At 46.8% G+C, this 14571-nt stretch overlaps 1 protein-coding gene across 3 annotated transcripts in view; it reads left to right on the top strand.

Moving 5' to 3' along the window:
- capn15 (calpain 15) overlaps positions 1-14540 on the top strand; it is a 71059-nt gene extending 56519 nt beyond the window's left edge. For 2 of the 3 annotated variants that reach the window (XM_031799077.1, XM_031799075.1), the window contains exons 4-12: positions 598-781; positions 1088-1311; positions 3579-3704; positions 3936-4088; positions 5662-5823; positions 5936-6168; positions 8285-8448; positions 9608-9786; positions 9841-10465. In XM_031799077.1, the coding sequence (XP_031654937.1) occupies positions 598-781; positions 1088-1311; positions 3579-3704; positions 3936-4088; positions 5662-5823; positions 5936-6168; positions 8285-8448; positions 9608-9786; positions 9841-10186 (1771 nt within the window). In that variant the 3' untranslated portion in view covers positions 10187-10465. Of the gene's footprint in view, positions 1-597; positions 782-1087; positions 1312-3578; positions 3705-3935; positions 4089-5661; positions 5824-5935; positions 6169-8284; positions 8449-9607; positions 9787-9840; positions 10466-11018 lie in introns of those variants that run through there. The other variant, XM_031799076.1, reaches the window with a different exon arrangement.
- Positions 14541-14571: the final 31 nt, after the last annotated feature.

The raw sequence follows: 14571 nt of genomic DNA, 5'->3' as shown, positions 1-14571 counted from the left end.
CGTTCCCATGTTCAAGAAGGAATTTCGGCCCTACTGTGAAGTAGGAAATAACGTAGAACCCACACAATCCTGAATCTGGTCATAAATGTGAAGAATAAGTTATATTGTCTGACTGACTTTTACTAACTTATATACGTATATACGTATGCCTGCCTGCATTCGTCTCGGAAACACAGTGACTAGGATCTGGTTTCAATGATGGACTCTTGGCATAGAGGAACTATGCGATTACTTTATCCTCTTGAATAAAATCCCAAATCGTAGCTAGCAAGATGTTAGAAAACAGAAGTTATTTTTAATGAGTGCATTTTGCAAGTGGCTAGTTTGCATCAACTAAAACCACTGCAAAGGCTGTGCCTGTAAACCTTGGTTTTGAATGGCGGAGTTCTGGCATGTCTGCATTGTGATTTGTTGGGAGAGTCCCCAGAATAGTTTTTTTCTCTCTCTCTCTCTCCCCTTATCGACGTAGGCAGTGCCAAAAGAGTCCCTAGTGGAAACCAGACCCGAGTCACTGTGTTTGCCCAGGGTCGGGTTTTCCACGCTATGCCTGCACCGACTTGCTGACTGACTATCGCATTGCTGCCCTCCCCCCTGCAGGTTCCTGAGTGCGTTGGCGGTGCTGGCTGAGCGTCCAGAGCTGGTGGAGAGGGTGATGATCACCAGGGGGATCTGCCAGGAGGGGGCCTACCAGGTCAGGCTTTGTAAGGATGGTACCTGGATCACCGTGCTGGTGGACGACATGCTTCCCTGCGATGAGTACGGATACCTGCTCTTCTCCCAGGTAAGGGCTGGGACAACACACGCACTCACGCGTGGTCCCTCGCCGCCTCTGTGAACTCTGAACGTGGTCGTCCCTGTTATGTTCATTGTGTTGCAAGGTTCATTCACTGCTCATAGATTTTACCTCCTCGCTCTCTCGCTCCCCTTGCCTACTGTTCTCTCCCTCCCTTTCTCCATCATACACGTCCCTCTATCCCCTTCACTACCTTTCTCTGTCCTTCCTACTTCACCACCTCTATCCCCCTCTGCCTCTTTTCTTCTCTCTCCTTCCGTTCTCCATTCCTCCTTCCTCTCTCTCCCTCGCCAGGCTCAGCGTAAGCAGCTCTGGGTGGCCCTGATAGAGAAGGCCCTGGCCAAGCTCCATGGCTCCTACTTCGCCCTGCAGGCGGGGCGCGCCATTGAGGGCTTGGCCACGCTGACGGGGGCGCCGTGTGACTCCCTGATGCTGCAGGTCAGCTCCACCAACCCCCGCGAGGAGCCCATCGACACGGACCTCATCTGGGCCAAGATGCTGAGCTCCAAGGAGGCCGGGTAAGGGAGATAGAGGAGATTTGTCTTTCGGGGGGGGGGGTGTGCTGTGTATATGTATCATGATGTGCACAGATTGGCACGAGGTATGAAGTAGTTACTCGAGAGTCTAGGTCAAGAACAAGTCCATTCATTTGAGAAGTCATGACGTGGCCTATTGAATGGACCCTGATTAAGTCTACTCCTTGACTAACAAGCAGTTTCAATGGAGAATGCTTTTTAGTCCAATGAGTAGGCTTATATCTGGATCCGTTTTGGCAACCGCCCCCAAGAGTTTTAAGGTGACACGTGATCAATGTACCTTCTAATTTTTCCTAGACACTGAGCAAACCTCAGGTCTGCTAAGCGCAAAATTTCTGTGCAACTTCCAGCGCACGTTTACTGTGAACACTTGAGACTTTTGAAAAACAATATGCAGGGCTTGACATGAACCTGTTTATCCACTTGTCCTTCAGACATGTTGTTGTGTTGTTTGGTGCAAGAAACCACTTTACAAAATATAATGCAGTCTTATTCCCACACCATTATTACAGACAAATTATGCTTCCCGCTGCCTATTGGCTACTTAGCTTATTCATGCCTGTCTCAAAATAAAACACTGTCCCTTTAAGACAGAAGAAAAGCTCATTACCTGACTTGCTTTTCAAAGATGTCTAGAGATGTACACGTTTTGTGCTCTTGTAGGAAGCAATCACACTCCCCTGTTGCTGACTACAAATGATCAATGACTCCCTAACTAGCAAAGGATATGACCAAAATGTGTACACGCGGTTACAAGCAGCTTGTCGACTTTAATCTCAAAACAAGCGCGTCTACTCACGACCACAGCTGTAAACACGGTCCAGTTCAAAGTGAATGGCACAGATCCATATAAGTCAATGGTCTATTTGCATATAAGCCTACTGCAGCTCTGATTGGTTTTGCCACATCGGTCTGTGTAGAGTACGTGCTGAGTAGTGCATGTCAATGCAATAGAATCCTACTCCGATGCGTTCTGCCTCCCAACAAAATCTCTTGCCTAGTTAGTTTCTGTTTCGGTATGTTGCGTTGATTCGATCACAATTGCCACAGTAAAGGAAACATCGATAGTGTTAACCGGGGAAACTCTCGAACTGTGGTCACCAACCTTTTCCGAGTCAAGATCACTTTGAGTCAAAATGCAAGCCGAGATCTACCGCTCAGATTTTTCTTTTTTGAACAGGACTTTAAAAATGTAAGCCCATATGCAACATTAACCAATTAAAAACAGTATTGTAGCAGTGAGGTTTGTGCAGTAAAGTATAGGCCCAATGATACATAGTCACTGTATATTGCCTTTGCTAGAAATGTTTGGGCCGTTTACATAATTTTTTGGGGGTACGCTCCATGATCGCACCGGTAATAGATCTGCTGAGCATACATTTCAATCATTGGCTATTTCTTTTATTTGACTGGGCTGATGGGTACCTGCATCTCATGGTCAGTCTCAGCAGAGGGAGAGAGCAGCAGACTGAGGCTCCGCCTCTCAACATCCCGCCGCTCTCCCTTTCCTCCACTGACAGTGACCGAAAAGGGACACCCGTCTTCCAGCTGGCGGCGAAAGTCGAGCCGCGCCGCATTATTTCTGCCTCGTGCACAAATTCGTGTTGTTACTCCTATGAACAGAGAAAGCTCAATATTCCTCGATATTGAAAAAGACCCAAGCCGCTAATAATAACAACAGTGCAAGCCTATAGATACAGTACACAGTCCTACTAATTCATTGCTGCTGCAGCGCCGAGTGGAAATAGGAAGAACGAGCGTTTTAGGGCTTATAAAAGTGTTGGAAACAGCATCTCTTTGCTGTATTCGCCGAGTCTCTCTCTAGTCATAGTTTTAGACGTTTTGATATCTCACAGTATCCGCTTCGCTGTAGGTTCCTTTTATGCCTGCTGCGTTACTGCAAACACGGTCATCTGAGCCATCCGATTGGCCAGCGGTAGGCCTGTATAGTGCACTTGATTTGCTCTCTGGGCCCGCCGGGAAGGCAGAGTTTGTACCTTCAGACACACGAAATGGTTCAAAATGGCAACAGGTCGCCGACCCTACCGCCAACAGGCAAAAAAGAACGCAAGGCTTTATCGTACAGAAGTGTTTGGCGGTCAACTAGGAATGCCTTGGAGAACGACCGGTTGTTGACCAGTGCTCTATAAAGTTGCGTGAGGTTCAATCTCGTGCTTCTCTCTGTGGGCTGATATCTCTGCGCGGCAGTCTGAAGGCATCTCTGTCTGTGTCCTGTGTGCGGCGAGTAGGTTTCTAATGGGGGCGTCATGCGGAGGAGGGAACATGAAGGTGGACGATGTGACGTACGAGTCGTTGGGCCTCCGCCCTCGCCACGCCTACTCTATCCTGGACGTACGGGACGTACAGGGCTACAGGTGAGAGGCGATTGGGTTACTAGTGGGAGCCGGGTTGGGCTAATTGGTCACAAATGATAAGGGGGTGGGGCTTTAAGTTATTGGTGAGAAGGGCCATGTCTCTTTTTCAGATTCCTGTCATTGTGTCCTTTATTCCCGCTGGTAGTTGTAAGAAACTTATCGAACCCTGATAAGTGTCCTTCAGTTTTTCGGTCCTGATTGCGTTGTTTTTGCTCTCTCTCTGCCGCTCAGACTACTGCGGTTGAGGAACCCGTGGGGTCGCTTCTCCTGGAACGGCAGCTGGTCAGACGAGTGGCCTGATTGGCCGCAGCACCTCCGCCACGAACTCATGGCCCACGGCAGCAGCGAGGGCGTCTTCTGGATCGAGTACGGAGACTTCATCAAGTAGGTCCCGTCTCAATGCGTCTCAATGTGTCTGTCTGTTAGTGTTGCCCGGTATCCCGAAACGTCTGTACTTTTTCGAGCCTAGAACATGAAAAACGGCTCGGTACTAGAATTTTTGTTACTTTAGGTACTTCTGTTATATCACTGGGCCTGCTCCACTTTGTCTGCACTGGGAGTCTGGGCAGCATCATGTTAGCTCCCTACTCATGCTGCACAGAAGTAAACACACTTGAATATTGCAAACAATGTCCATACAGGCCAGAACACTGTATTTCAACTGTCCAGACAGCCGAAAAAAGATCATGATATGATTTGAATAGTAAAATGATTTGAAATGCCCATCCCTAGTAAAGGGTGCTTGACAAACAGATACATGATGTGAAGTCCTCACAGCGTTTTAACAAGTGTAGCCTAGTAGAAGAACTAAGAACACCACAGTAGCCCTTCACTCTGGCTTCAGAGCTTTTTTATTTTATCTCTTCCATCTCTTCCCTCTTATCCCCCTCTCTTCTTCTGGGAAGACGAAAGAGGGGAGCAGACAGATGACAAAGCAGGGGGGGGGGGTGATAAAACGGGGAAAAACAGACTGAGAAGAAAAGAGGGTGAGTCAGTCACTGGTTGGGTCTCTGGGGGCGGTCGCTTTGAAGCAGAGCCATTTTTATTAGCAAGCCAAATTGTGTGTGTGGGGGGGGGGGGGGGGGGAGAGGTAGGTAAAGTGTTGGCTTTGATCTGTATAAATACATTTGAATCGTGTGTGCGTGTGAGCGACTGGAATGTCAGGTCAGAGGGTGGTTTTCTGAGTTGGGTTTTGGTCAAAGTTATCAGGAAAACATCAACTTGTAAGAGAGGGAGAGGAAAAGGATGTCAAGATAGCTCATGCCTTAAGAAGTCAAATGAAGGAGCTGTCTTCCACAAGACTTTGTGCTGATCAAAGATGGGGCTTATTGGAGTACTGCCATGAGGGTGTGCGCGTGTGCATGCATCCATGTGCTCTTTTGATACAGTATAGCCTTCATGTAAAGTTAAGGTGTAGTAAGGGAGTCCTGTCATGGCATGCAGCAGCCGTGTGCGTGACTGTTTGTGCGTGCGCATTTGTGGGCTGATGTCAACAGATGCTGCAGAGGCGCATCATAGTTTGGATTTCTAATTGGGCCTAACACAACTCCTTGTGGTGTACCACACTGCTATTTTTTAGGAAATCACACACTGATATTAACCTTGTCAATGGACTATGGTTTTATTGTTGGCCCAGAACAGCAAAATTGACAACCCTTTACAGATTTCATTTAATGATGTCAGCACGTGATGCATCGACATTCGTAGAACAGATATTGTATGTTTATTTTCTGGGCAGCTTTTCTTTGCCTTTTGTGTCTGTGCAGTTGAAGCAGTGGTGAAACTGGCTGGGTAGTGAAGCGGCTAGTGGTTATCAGTGACATCATAATTGGCTCTGAGCGAAGGAGCGTCATTATGCATTAGGTTGTAAGATCACATTCCCCGGGTCTGACTGTTACACAGTCAGCGACTCTAACTCTGTCTGTGTAATGTTTGTGTTGTTGTTGTCTTTCCACAGGTACTTTGACTCGGTGGACATCTGTAAGATCCATTCAGACTGGCAGGAGGTGCGGTTACAGGGCTATTTCCCCAGTAGAGCCTGTGGTCCTGTTACGGTCACCGCTCTGACCATGCTGGAGAGGACCGCGCTGGAGTTCGCCCTCTTCCAGGAGGGCAGCAGGTACTTTCTGTCTCAACAGCCACCTGTTGGAATGAAAAAGAACCCTTTAGACCATGTAAATAAACAATCCAACTTTTAAACTATTGAATCTCTATTCCCCTCCTCCTCCTAGGCGGTCGGACACGGCAGACAGCCACCTTTTGGACCTGTGTATCATGGTGTTCAGAGCGTCGTTTGGCAGTGGCAACAAGCTGACCTTGGGCAGGCTGCTGGCCCACAGCAAGCGGGCCGTCAAGAAGTTTGTGGGCTGCGACGTGATGTTGGAGCCGGGCGAGTACGCCGTGGTGTGCTGCGCCTTTAACCACTGGCAGATGAACGTCAGCGGAGTGGGGCCGCCCACACCAGGTACATACACACAGTATATCCCTCTACGGATTGGCATGAATGGATGGTAGAGGAGTACCGCCCAAACACAACTGACATATTTCATGGTATGCATGTGTCAACTCATAGTGTGAACGTGTCAGCTGTGTTTGAATGTGTGTGTGTGTGTGTGTGTGTTTGAGCAGCCGGTAAAGAATTTAATATGGAGAATGTGCCTATGGGCTGAATCATCTGTAATAGACTCACATGGTAGCGGTCTTCATGGGTCCAAAAAGTTGGCCCCGTTCCGAAATGGACCTGGGTCTTTCCACACTGGACTCGGTATGGAGACCCACTCCGAACAGATGCGAGGACAACTTGACTTGTTCCGTAGCGACCTGGTGGGATCCGGACTCGTTCTGATCCGAGTGAGGGAAGCAGGAGAAAAGTCAGTTTTTAAGCTACTTTATTAACCAAGGCTGATAAAGCGCTAGAGGAAGGAGAGAGAGAGGTGCCGCTCTAGCAGGGAGAGACGAGAGACAGCATCCAGCCAAGCCAACTTTGCAGCTTTGATGACTTTCTGGAATATCCCTCTGTAGGGATATGGAACTTTCTGGAATATCCCTCTGTAGGGATATGGAACTTTCTGGAATATCCCTCTGTAGGGATATGGAACTTTCTGGAATATCCCTCTGTAGGGATATGGAACTTTCTGGAATATCCCTCTGTAGGGATATGGAACTTTCTGGAATATCCCTCTGTAGGGATATGGAACTTTCTGGAATATCCCTCTGTAGGGATATGGAACTTTCTGGAATATCCCTCTGTAGGGATATATCACTTTCTGGAATATCCCTCTGTAGGGATATATCACTTTCTGGAATATCCCTCTGTAGGGATATATCACTTTCTGGAATATCCCTCTGTAGGGATATATCACTTTCTGGAATATCCATCTGTGGGGATATATCACTTTCTGGAATATCCCTCTGTAGGGATATATCACTTTCTGGAATATCCCTCTGTAGGGATATATCACTTTCTGGAATATCCCTCTGTAGGGATATATCACTTTCTGGAATATCCCTCTGTAGGGATATATCACTTTCTGGAATATCCCTCTGTAGGGATATATCACTTTCTGGAATATCCCTCTGTAGGGATATATCACTTTCTGGAATATCCCTCTGTAGGGATATGGAACTTTCTGGAATATCCCTCTGTAGGGATATATCACTTTCTGGAATATCCCTCTGTAGGGATATGGAACTCTCTGGAATATCCCTCTGTAGGGATATATCACTTTCTGGAATATCCCTCTGTAGGGATATGGAACTTTCTGGAATATCCCTCTGTAGGGATATGGAACTTTCTGGAATATCCCTCTGTAGGGATATGGAACTTTCTGGAATATCCCTCTGTAGGGATATGGAACTTTCTGGAATATCCCTCTGTAGGGATATGGAACTTTCTGGAATATCCCTCTGTAGGGATATGGAACTTTCTGGAATATCCCTCTGTAGGGATATGGAACTTTCTGGAATATCCCTCTGTAGGGATATGGAACTTTCTGGAATATCCCTCTGTAGGGATATATCACTTTCTGGAATATCCCTCTGTAGGGATATATCACTTTCTGGAATATCCCTCTGTAGGGATATATCACTTTCTGGAATATCCCTCTGTAGGGATATATCACTTTCTGGAATATCCCTCTGTAGGGATATATCACTTTCTGGAATATCCCTCTGTAGGGATATATCACTTTCTGGAATATCCCTCTGTAGGGATATATCACTTTCTGGAATATCCCTCTGTAGGGTATATCACTTTCTGGAATATCCCTCTGTAGGGATATATCACTTTCTGGAATATCCCTCTGTAGGGTATATCACTTTCTGGAATATCCCTCTGTAGGGATATATCACTTTCTGGAATATCCCCCTGCCAGATTGTGGATTGAACCTTGTCTTTCAAATGAGGGAACAAAAAACACAATGGTAGAGAAGAGTAAATTCAGCAACTTGGAGGGCAGTGGAAGTTGACATAACCACTTCTTTATTGTTTAAACCAATGTTTTGGCCCTTAGCCTTAATCAGGGTTTTTATTAAGGCGACCAATCACAATGGGAATCAAATGGAGTCTTGTCTTCTCTTAGTGTCGAGCCCCACCAGTGCACGGCGTCCCAACCAGGACTTCCCAGGTTACATCCTGGCCATCTACAGCTCCCGCCAGGTGATGGTGGAGCAGGTGGAGGCTACCGCTACCACGCTGGCCGACGCCATCATCCTACTGACCGAGAACAAGGGGGAGAGACACGAGGTGAGGGGCATGGACACACACACACTCACAGTGAGAGACACACACACACATACACATACTCAGAGACGCACACATTGCAGTCCTCCTAATCGGCAACAAGGGAGAGGGGTGAGTGAGAGGGGTGAGCCGCACACACACGCCCACTCACACACACACTCCCAAAGAACCAACAGTTTTTCATCCTTAACCTAGAACAAAAGACTGTGTGTTGGAGTTTATGTACGTCCCACACACACAGTGGACAGTGGAGACTGGCACACACACACACACACACACACACACACACTGACAGACACACACCAAACAAGGCTAGAGTAAGTAAGAGAATGTGGGTGAATGCGAATTGGATGCACAAATCAAGTATCCGTTCCACATTCACACACTTGCGCCTGTCTGAAAGGGTCAGTCATGTTTCCAGGTATTTAAGAGGGAACTGCGGGGCTGTGAAATGTAAGCGATGCTCTGTTGAATGATTCAGTTTTCCAACTCTGAACCTACTAGCCACAGACGGTGACCCAACGCCTTTGGAAACGTTCACGGCAGCATAAGTGCTCCGCGGCGGGAGTGAAAACATGGGTTATACTTCCTGCTATATGTGGCGCGTTTCTGAAAAGTAGTACACGGGGGGGGGGGGGGGGTGGTATTTCTACAGACTGGTTCGTTAAACTGTTGTGTAACCCTGTCATTGTAGGTATATATTATGATGTCTATGCTGTCTGTGTGTTTTTCTTACTTACTTACTGACTTTATTGTCCCTATGGGGGAATTTCTTTGCAGTGTCATGTACACATTTAAAGTGGCGTTTAAATCCAAAACAAAATTGACAATACAACTATCATAACAGTTACATACCAATAAAATATAAACATTAAAAAATTTAAAAAATAAAGACTATCCTGCTGGCCTTACTGGTCTGTCTGTCTGTCTGTCTGTCTGTCTGTCTGTCTGTCTGTCTGTCTGTCTGTCTGTCTGTCTGTCTGTCTGTCTGTCTGTCTGTCTGTCTGTCTGTCTGTCTGTCTGTCTGTCTGTCTGTCTGTCTGTCTGTCTGTCTGTCTGTCTGTCTGTCTGTCTGTCTGTCTGTCTGTCTGTCTGTCTGTCTCTGTCTCTGTCTCTGTCTCTGTCTCTGTCTCTGTCTCTGTCTCTGTCTCTGTGTATGTAGGGTCGCGAGGGCATGACGTGCTACTACCTGACCCACGGCTGGGCGGGGCTGATCGTGGTGGTGGAGAACCGCCACCCCAAGTACTACCTCCACGTGTCATGTGACTGTACGGACAGCTTCAACGTGGTGTCCACACGCGGCAGCCTCAAGACCATCGACAGTGTACCGCCTCTGCACAGGTACCGTACACCACACAGTACACACCGTAACTGGCTACCAGGTGCATGGAGGAGGTACCGTACACCACACAGTACACACCGTAACTGGCTACCAGGTGCATGGAGGAGGTACCGTACACCACACAGTACACACCGTAACTGGCTACCAGGTGCATGGAGGAGGTGTACCGTACACCACACAGTACACACCGTAACTGGCTACCAGGTGCATGGAGGAGGTACCGTACACCACACAGTACACACTGTAACTGGCTACCAGGTGCATGGAGGAGGTACCGTACACCACACAGTACACACTGAAACTGGCTACCAGGTGCATGGAGGAGAAAGTGTGCTAAGTAAAAAATACAAGACACTAGAGCACATTTCATTTGTATATAGACCTATATACCACTGTTGAAGACTGTCTTTTTTACTTGTTATATACAAGTATATTAAAAACTGCAAACATTCCTCTCCGCCCTACGGCATAATGTGTAGAGTTGCACAAAAATAACTATAACACTTCTTTTTGTAATTGATATGGATGTGGATACCCGGGGCTGCGGCCTTTCATGACGAGTTCAGATTTATTGTGACCCCCACCCTGATCATTGTTGCCCATCCCTGATTTACACTGAGTGTATAAAACATTAGGAACACCTTCCTAATATTGAGTTTGAACCCCCCTTTTTCCCTCAGAACAGTCTCAATTCGTCGGGGCATAGACTCTACAAGGTATCAAATGCGTTCCACAGGGATACTGGTTCAGGTTGACTTCAATGCTTCCCACAGCTGTGTCAAGTTGGCTGGATGTCCTTTGGCTGGTGGACCGTTCTTGATACACACAGGAAACTGTTGAGCTTTTAAAAAAAAAACTGCAGTTCTTTACACAAACCGGTGCGCCTACCACCATACCCTGTTCAAAGGCACTTAAATCTTATGTCTTGCCCATTCACCCTCTGAATGACGCACATACACAATCCATGTCTCAACTGTCTCAAGACTGTAAAATCCCTCTTTAACCTGTCTCCTCCCCTTCATCTACACTGACGGAAGTGGATTTAACAAGTGACATCAGTAAGGGACCATAGCCTTCACCTGGATTCACCTGGTCAGTCGTGGAAAGAGCAGGTGTCCTTAATGTGTTGTACACTCAGTGTATGTACCACGTCGTTCTGCTGAGGACAGTCTTGCATGAATGCGTGACCATGTTTCCTGACCGTGTTTTCTGTCTTTGTCTCCCCCTGCAGGCAGGTGCTGGTGGTGCTATCCCAGCTCGAGGGCAACGCAGGCTTTTCCATCACCCACCGTCTGGCCCACCGTAAGGCCGCCCAGGCCTCCCTAGGGGACTGGACCCCCACCAAGGCCACGCACAGCCCCCAGCTCACCCCCGACATCGACGGCCTGCACCGGCCACGGCCCCTATGACCACGGCCCCCCTTCACGCACACACACACAAGCTGATGATACTCACGTTGACACACGCGTACGTGAACACCTTCGTGCGGAAAGCGGGGGCTGTGTGACGCTGGAATAAACACATATGGATAGAGGGAGGGGGTGGATTGTGGAGACATCCGTGGGAAGGATGACTGGACGGAGTACTGGCGCTTTTCTTCCTCTTCTTCCTCCTCAATCCATAAATGATGGAGACTCGATCCTGCCAAACCACCTGGATCCAGTTGGGAAGGAGGCGAGGAGAGTGGGTGGATGTGCCATTTCGGATGAGATGGGAGATGAGGGAGCCCTCCCAGGTGACGTCAGGGTTTCTAGAGGGGTCCTGAGCCTGAGACCCTCCAACCAACCAGGAACGATTCTAGACCTAGCCTCGTCAACTACAACACTGTACTGTTTGTCTGTCTATGGACAAGGGATATTACCCAGACAGACACCCTGACCAGAACAGGCCAGCGTCCGTTCTTTCTCTAACCCCCAACAGATGTCAACGAACGCCCAGGAACACTGACTGTTGACCCCACATCCCAAAGGCTAAAGGTCATTCAGAGGCCAGGGTAGAGTGCTGTAATTGCTGAGCCACCTGGTGGCTGTTTCCCCACAGAGCCAATCAACCACGCTGACCTGACCCCACTGTTCTTGGTCTATGGACCCACCCCACCATACTCGAGGTAGAAGTTGCATTGAGCTGGTCTAGGATCAGCTTCCCCTCCTCAAAGCCTCAGTCCCAATAGGCGCTGCTGTGTGAGGTTTAGTTTGGGATGGGGATGGATGGGGAGGGTTAGTTGCTCTCTCCCCCAAGCACCCTGTCCTGCCTCCTGTACCCTGCACCTTTGGAGCTGTCAACGATCAACAGGATTGGGGGGCGGGGGGGGTTACCAGTCTTCCCCCGTCTCTACACCATGGTACGACGTGAGCCAAACCCGACTAGCGATTTAACCACAGTCATTTACATTTTTTAAAGAAGTTTTATTGTCTTTGGTCTGTATTTTGTACGGTGCTTGAATCATTTAACGAGCCATCTAGGTTACCATCTCTCCATCCGTCTCCTCTGTCTTTCTGTCGGTCAACTGTCCAAGCCCTCCCCTGTTTTTCCTGCTGTTGAACTGCTGTGTTATTATTTCTCCCAACGCAAGTCAAAGCCTGTCCACCTCAAATATAAGCTGGACTCTTGACTCTGTTTCGAAGAAAATGTCAAATCAATGTGTATCATATATGTCCCGTACGGGACATATAGCAGAGCTGGAATCTTCACGGTGTTTGCACCTCGCTGTTTTGACTCGACTTGCTGTCGTTCGTTATCCATGCGGTCCAGATCGGTGTCGTCAGCAGCCATTTTCTTTTCTTTTCTTTCTTTTTTTAAACACAGTCGTCTCTATTGCTGTTCCAGCATATCTGGTGAATATTATCTGGGTGTCGAGAAAGAGGAAATGTAACCTCTTGCCCTCTATTTTCTCTCTCTGTCTGTCTTACTTTCTCCCTCAGTTCAGTGATCAATGCCGAAGGAGGCAAGAGATCTTTTTTGTTTCTGCTCTGTCTCCCGGAGGTTGATTGACTTTGCACATTGTCAAGCCTGTCTGCTCACATTTGGTACGTCAATTCTCGCTCCAGCATCAGCATCAACTCTTCGGCTATACAAAGCTGGTTTAAGTCCTGTTGGGGAAAATACAACAGTGGAGGTCAATGGATCGTTGTCACATTGTGTGCCATATTTCCCAGGATGCACAGGGAGCAGTGAGGGATGTGAGTGATGTCACAACTGTTCATGTTTTACGCCAGAGCCATCAGACTTCTAGCCTGGTTGACAATGCAGTGAGTGTTCAGTCTGATTTAACCAGACTTCACCAAGACATCAAAAATCCCTCATTTTAAGCTGAAACAATTCACTCGTTCCATCTACCGTCAAAGGAGAAAATCCTTAAAACACGATACCATCTTAATTCGCCGAGGTTTGGGAGATTTCTTGGGAGTTAAGTAGAAGAACTTAAGATGTAACTTAAGTCTAAGTTAAGGAATAAATCTTTTATTTTCTGTAATAAAATGAATTGGGGAAAACTTGGAATGAAAAGAAGTTTGGGGGTGCAATCGAAAGATGATTTGTTTAGGCTGTTTTGGATGTAATGATTTGCATAAATGCATTCCCCTTCCTTTGCATGTTTTCGAATGTACTGTAATGGAAAATAATGGATAATGGAAAAAAAGACCTTGAGCTGACGACGATGTCACACATATGAGAGTTTTGACACCACTCGTGACAAGTAAAATAGCCTGACAACGTCATGATATGTGTCGTCTCGTGCAATACAACCACTTCTAACTTGTTGGATAGCCAACTAGTAGCATGTGTTTCGTGACGGTGTCATCGAGTACTGTATGTATTATGACCATAATGCAGCTCAAGTTGTCCACTGTTATAGTCCATGTTTAACATGTACTGGAACACTTTCAGGAGAATGACCATTTGCTCTCTGCGATTGCAGCCAAATAGCTGTCCAGTCTGTATGTTAATTCATTTATTATTGTAAAGATTTCATCAAAGCACAAGAAAACCTGCTCTTATCGCAAATGTCAAATGTGTGCGAGAAGGTTTGGATACATACAGTACGTATGCGTGTGTAAGCTGTGGATATGATGCGTACTGCCTGAGTGAACCATCCATTGATTGATAGGTGACAGAAAAAAAGGAATCTTTATGTTTTAGCCCAGTGGGACTGTCTTTACTCGGAAACTGAAACCTGCACTGAAAAATACCTGGAATCAAAGGCACCTCAAATGTCAGCGTCATGAGGCTCTGTGACTTCACTTTACATGTTTGTGTGCTTACATTTAGTTTTTTTGTTTGTTGTTGATGATATATCTGTTTTTATTCATGTTGTCATTTCGCTCTCTCTCTCTCTCTTCATGTCGTTCCTGTGGATAATTCTATTCGTCTCGTGTTGAGATGTGGTGGTGACTCTTCCTGGCAGTAGGGGTTGGCCCGTGGTGTTCACTAGAGGCTGTGGCCGTTCACAGTCCATAGCCAACAGCCTCTAACTATCTGGTTCTGTCTTTTGTAAACTGTACAGACTCCAGTGCTATAATCCACCTCAACCGACACAGTGAACCAACTGTTTTACCTTGTACAAAAATCTAATCAAATCCAACATAATGCTGTAACAGAAAATTGATCTCTTATTTGGGCAGGAATGTGATATATATAGAGTATTTTATTGATTTTTTTTTTTGGGGGGGGGGGGTGTATATGTATAAAAACCTATGTATGTTTAATTTTCAATCTCAGGTTCCAATGGACCAAATAAAGTTTTTTTTAAATAACACATTACAACTGTTATTTTCTTAATATGTCCT

This window comes from Oncorhynchus kisutch, linkage group LG20, assembly GCF_002021735.2.
Source record: "Oncorhynchus kisutch isolate 150728-3 linkage group LG20, Okis_V2, whole genome shotgun sequence".
NCBI lineage: Eukaryota > Metazoa > Chordata > Actinopteri > Salmoniformes > Salmonidae > Oncorhynchus > Oncorhynchus kisutch.
This window is presented reverse-complemented; position numbering and strand designations above follow the sequence as displayed.